The sequence below is a fragment of the Sinocyclocheilus anshuiensis genome, unplaced genomic scaffold (assembly GCF_001515605.1).
Source record: "Sinocyclocheilus anshuiensis isolate Anshui unplaced genomic scaffold, SAMN03320099.WGS_v1.1 scaffold487, whole genome shotgun sequence".
Classification (NCBI taxonomy): Eukaryota; Metazoa; Chordata; class Actinopteri; order Cypriniformes; family Cyprinidae; genus Sinocyclocheilus; species Sinocyclocheilus anshuiensis.
This window is the reverse complement of record NW_015548240.1, coordinates 2,578,933-2,585,098: the sequence shown is the minus strand read 5'-3', so window position 1 is coordinate 2,585,098 and position 6,166 is coordinate 2,578,933. Positions and strand designations below refer to the sequence as shown.

The 6,166-nt window shown below is 34.9% G+C and overlaps 1 protein-coding gene across 1 annotated transcript; it reads right to left on the bottom strand.

The window, feature by feature from the left end:
* Nucleotides 1-3,378: 3,378 nt before the first annotated feature.
* On the bottom strand, nucleotides 3,379-5,155 carry LOC107654914 (CD276 antigen). Its single transcript, XM_016442229.1, has 4 exons — nucleotides 5,116-5,155; nucleotides 4,582-4,926; nucleotides 4,175-4,444; nucleotides 3,379-3,536 (listed from the first exon to the last, which is right to left on the bottom strand). Exons 1-4 carry the CDS (start codon nucleotides 5,153-5,155, stop codon nucleotides 3,379-3,381), a joined length of 813 nt encoding a protein of 270 aa, XP_016297715.1.
* Nucleotides 5,156-6,166: the final 1,011 nt, after the last annotated feature.

Here is a 6,166-nt window from a genome sequence, read left to right as displayed (position 1 = left end):
TTATTGGAATAAATACTAGTCAGAAATTAATAGATGAAATCAAAAACAGAATAACGACTACCTGTTCAATTGAAGATATCTTTAACTTCATAAAGAACTAGTGGGAATGTATTTGGAGATATCTTAATTCAAACAGATCATTACATAAACATGAGTACCTCTCAACCGTCCAATCAGAGTCCACATATCAATACAATACATTAATGTGCTGAATTAATTTGATTGTTAAGTAGGGCTAACTGGCTTTGTATGTTAGCCTATCTTGCTAATTGGTTACCATGAAAACACAAGAAAAGATTACAAACCTGTTGTCCAACAAAAGTATAATGACATGTTTTATTCCAAATTCACTTCATAACATCATAACATCAGCCAAGTCTTTGAAATAACTTATTTTTGTGATCTGACATGGTTTGACTTAACAGAATAAGGCAGAAATCATGCCACTTTATATTATTCTATACTGTGATAAAGGCTATATTGATTAGCATTGCATTTTAAATATACTTTATTCTTATAAAAATACCCGAGATGGCTTGAAGAACACAGATAAACCATATATTGTCGCAATCATTGTTTATTTTCTTCATGTTTCATCAGTAAAATGTCTATCTGTATGTTATTCAGCTACATCTACAGCAAAAACTGCAGTTGCCCCTCACTGCAGAACACAAGATCCAGGGGGCGTGGTTGGATCCGCATCTAGGGGGTGGAGATTGGTAAGTTATGGGGTGGAGATGGGTAGGTTTAAGGGTGGAGATGGGTGGGTTTAGGAAAGAGTATGCCAAAAGTCCCTGCATTGTCGACTATTTCAGGTCAATTTTTGAAGTGTGGATCCGTGCACACTCTAATGGTTAATATTGCCCACAATCCATTGCGATTTGGTGAAGGATTCTGTCCAGAACAACAAACATGAATAAAACGCGTTAAAAACTACAAACATGGCAGATGTGCGCGACCGACGGTTAGGTAGAGAGGCTTAGAAAAAGGGGTTTGAGTTACTAATATTCAACATTTAACCTGGTAAAAAATATGTATTTAATGTTATCTGTGTTATATTTCATCTGCAACCGCGATGTAAACTTTTAGGTTAATATTGCCCACAATCCATTGCGATTTGGTGAAGGATTCTGTCCAGAACAACAAACATGAATAAAACGCGTTAAAAACTACAAACATGGCAGATGTGCGCAACCGACGGTTAGGTAGAGAGGCTTAGAAAAAGGGGTTTGAGTTACTAATATTCAACATTTAACCTGGTAAAAAATATTTATTTAACTAGTGTACTAGTATCTATTGAATATGTATTTAGTTGTGCAGCCCTACAAGTACAGCAAACCTGGGGGTTTTTTATTAATAATTTTTGGCCTTTTTTTCCAAATAAAGAAAATGTTTGTCTGAAAACCATACGGTTTGGATTGTGTGTGCCCTGTACAGAACATTAATGCAAAAACATTCAGTGTCTGTAGCACCAGTGTGCCCTGTACAGAATATTAAAGTAAAAACACTCAATGTCTGTAGCACCAGTGCTATATGCAAAAAAGTTCATGTACAGACCTGATATGATATTTATTGTTTTTACTGGAGGAAAAATAGGAAAATAGATAAATTTGGTGTCTTATTTCCATCCTGCCACTAAAGGTCACTCGATGACCAACAAACACATTAGGCTACTATGTTTACGAATCCATCCTGCCACTAAAGGTCACTCGATGACCAACAAACACATTAGGCTACTATGATTACGAAATTAGTTTACAAAACTGACAAAAATACGTTTTCTATGTGCTTGTGTACAAATGATTGTTTCTTTTATATGTGGTTTCCTCAAAAAAAATAAATCAATCTCCTTGTTTCAGTTTCCTGTCTAATCTCTCTCCTATATTGCTGGTTCATTAATATTCAACATACGATTACCATACTGGGCAGAAATGCTAATTTAAAGGGTTAGTTCACCCAAAAATGAAAATTCTGTCATTATTTATTCACCCTCGTGTTGTTCCAAACCCGTAAGACCTTCATTCATCTTCGGAACACAATTTAAGATATTTTTGATGAAGTCTGAGGGCTCTCTGACCCTCCCATAGACAGCAAGGTTAACTACCACGTTCAAGGTCCGAAGCTACGAGAATACTTTTTTTGCGCAAAGAAAACAAAAATAACGACTTTATTCCACATTTTTCTATAATTAATGACAGAATTTAGATTTTTGGGTGAACTAACCCTTTAAAAAGTACTAGTATCTATTAAGTTCAGGATATGTCTGGTCTAAAAAGTTTCTAGTAACTAAAAAAAAAAAAAGTACTAGCTCTATTTTTTCTTAACAAGAAGAGTGTAATTAAATACTAGTCACTATTGGAATAAGTACTAGTATCTAATAAATAAGAACTAGTATCTAATGAATAAGTACTAGTAACTTTACAAAAGACACTAGTACCTAATAAGCACTAGTAGCTAAAGAATAAGCACTAGTAGCTAATGAATAAGTACTAGTACTTAATGGAAAATATACTAGTATCCAAAAAATAAGTACTAGTAGCATGAAAATAGATACTAGTACGGCTTATAGATTAAATGTTAAAACGGCTTTCCATAGACAGATTGGTCTTGTTTCAAGCGGCTTTTTTTTATCCATTGTAGTTTTAGATCTGCAATTCAACAGATTTTAAAATAAAAGACATTGTTCAGTAGATGAGAACACAAAACATCCGTATCAAGAGTAATGTTACTGAAAAGGTAGAAACGTTGATCTGTTTTAAAAGCAAACAAATAAAAAAGTCTGGAATCCCAGGTCACTAATTTGTTTTAATGAATCAATGTGTGATAAGTCCATAAATAGCTTAATTAGAAAATGAATGCAGAAAATATAGCAAGTCTTAGATTTCATAGTGGTTTAGCATCTCTATGAACAGAATAATTAGCTTCAAACACAGTCTGTCATCATGTATTTACTGAGATGACCTTCTACTTTAAACAGAACAAAATCATGTCCAATTTCACTTTAACATCACTGAGCATCACAATTCTATAGAAATAAATAAAGTAAAAATAAATAAAAACATTTTGTCAGCAGTAATTACTGCTGTGTTCTAAAGAGCTAAATGTTTTATAAATAGACTTGAATGTTAAAATAAAATAAATGTAAAAATAAAGAAATAAAAATAAACAACAGATATGCTGTGAAAAGGGGAAAAGTGATAACTGAAATAAGTAAACCATTTGGGTTCATTAGAGAAAACAAAACAGCATGCCGTGGCAAAGGTACAATAGATCAGGATAAGCATACTTTTGAAAGATTTATATATCCACCCTGATAATCACGGCCCACTGCAGCTCAAATACCCCAATATTGCTTTATATATAGAATCTATCTATGGTTCAGTACTGCTTTAAAAATGCTTGCTGAAGCTTCTGGCATTTGGCTAATAAATCTGCTTTTGCTCCTCTCATCATGTGAGCAATAATCCCAGGCAAAATGATGCAAAGAATTGAGAGAAATATGAGTGCAATGTTTCCGTCTCCAGCATCTCCTGGAACTAAAACAGACACATCCGTTAGAATGTTAATATCAAGACTGCATTCATTTTAGATTAATTTAGCTTTTTGATTTAATAGTAAATTTACAGGTGCAATTTACTGGTGTTCAAAAAGTTTCACTATATATAATGAGGACATTTCTGAAAAGTGAGGGCATTTTGGACCTCACAAGTCAACCCTGTCAACAGACACATACACAAACACACACAATTCCTTAGCTATCTAAATTCTAATTCCTTACCTTCTATGCAGCTAGTTATAAATATTATAACCTAACACTAACCCACACTCTAACCCTACACACCAACCCACGTTTACAATCTAAATGGGGACATTGCATAGACTTCTGTTGTTGTTATACACAGACTATATATACTATAGAGTATATATAGAAAAGATGAATCACTGTCTGGTCAACTAATATTTCGGTATAGAGAGAAAGGTTATGATCATGATTTTTGGTAGTACTACAGCACATCGTGAGTGCACATTAGCACCTTTTCTTGTTTGCTTTTGGGAAACGAAGGAGTGTTTGGACCAGTGGTCACACTTAACAAACGGATACCAAAACCAATTCCTTTTCTTTATGCAATTCACAAATTTCGAGACATATGAAATTCAGAGTGAAGGTCTTTACCATAGATCACAGGTCTCTCAAGGTTCTGGTTCAGGAGGTGGTTCTTCAGTGTAAATATGACATTAACTGCTGGCTTCTGGGCCTCATATCTGCTCCTAACTAAATAAAGTCCATCTTCTGTCTGGTCATGGAGCTCCAGGTGATGAATGAGACTCTGGCCATATTCATCCAGCCAGATCACCTCAGGTTTGGGGAATCCCTCTGTCTCAAACTGCACTGTTATTGTGGTGGAGTTCACATGAATGCTCAACCTGGGCTCAGAGTAAAAGGCTGAAGAATACATACACACTGAAACTGGCTGTTCAATAGTGATCAGAGCATGGCTGTTTTGAGAGATCTTAATGCTTAATTTTGCTTCATTATAACATTATAACAAATGACAGTGATTGTTCACAAATCCTGCATACCTCCATAGTCAAGTTTTATTTTGGCTTTTTCTGCCCCATTGATGTTGTTCACTTTGCACAGGTACCAACCCACATCCTTCAGTCCAACTCCATCTATCCTGAGAGAGGCATTCCCTTTACCAAGCTCTGAAATATACAATGAGGTCCGGTTGTGGAATTCTGGACTTTGATGGTCTAGCTGGTTCTGTTCATAATAGAAGCTGTGCACGACTTGTGAGTCCTCCTGGCGTTGCCACACTATAGTCAGGCTGGAGAGGTCAGGGTGCGGTGTAAAATGACAGCCCAGTACAGCTGGATGACCCCTGACTGCAATCAAGTGATCATTTGGTATGCTTATAAAAGATGCTGAAAGGAGAAGATTAAAAGTTTAACATGAGAAATATTTGCATTTGCAATATTTATAGATGTATAGCTGTTCATCAGCTGTACATGTAATATTACGGACACATAAGAGGTACACACTTTTATTTTTTATTATATTTCATTTTATTTATTTTTTGTATTAAATCGTACTTTTAATTACGATCATCTTACCTGCACTACTGGCTAAAATGCAAAATAGGAGTTGAAGCATTTTATTAAACCCAGTAAGAATTTTAAGACATCCTTCTTCTAGTTCTTCTACAAAAACAAAGAAAAGGAGAACATGTGCTAGAAGCTTAGTACCCACAATCAAAATAACATCTTTAAGAATACTCCAAAACATTGCTACAAGTGCAATTAGCAACAAAACTGAATGGATCTTTTCCAATTTAATATATAATTTACAAGACTGCACCATAAAAGTATCAGTTCCAGTAGCTCAGCTGGCTCTACTAGCAACGTCATGGTCATGTGTTTGTGTCACAAGACAAAAACACCTTGGCAAAATGTAAGCACTGAATGCACTGTAAGTCACTTGAATACATCTGAAAATGGCATGAATGTAAATGTATCAGTGTGTCAAATTTACAGTAGTTACAAGATTACAATTGTAACCTATTCAGTTTTCCCCCTCTGATTTAGTATTATTTTGAAGTCATCATGCTATTAAATAAAAATTATAATGGATAATAAAATACTTTTATCAAGAATTAAACAAAATAGTCATAATAAATAACAATGCTCACAGCCATATGATTTCACTTCATGAAATATGTTCATAATAATTATATATAAATTCTCAAGAAAAAACTTTAGCCTTACCATATCTGACAAAGTCATTTAAAGACTGTTTAAAGTGAAAGACTGCACCTGGACGTGACGCTACTTCTTTTCACATTTCAATTGTTCTGCCCTGGTTCTGCCACTAGAGGTATGGGATTATATCTCTGCCACAATTCTGCACATGAAAGATCATATTTTGAGTAAGCAAAAGTGCGTTTTGCATGCGCACGATCTGAGTTTTGTGGAGAAAATGTTCGTCTCGCAAAGAAGAAAGTATTTTGAGCACACGAAAATCAACTTTGCATTTAAAATAAGTTTTTGGATTTGTGCAGACCTTCTCTTTTGTGCGTGCAACGTTTCACTAGCTTGCTCCCTTGATGGCCGCCCTCAGTGCTCTCTAAATGCCAATGGCTCGCTTGCTCAACACAACCCAGTGTTA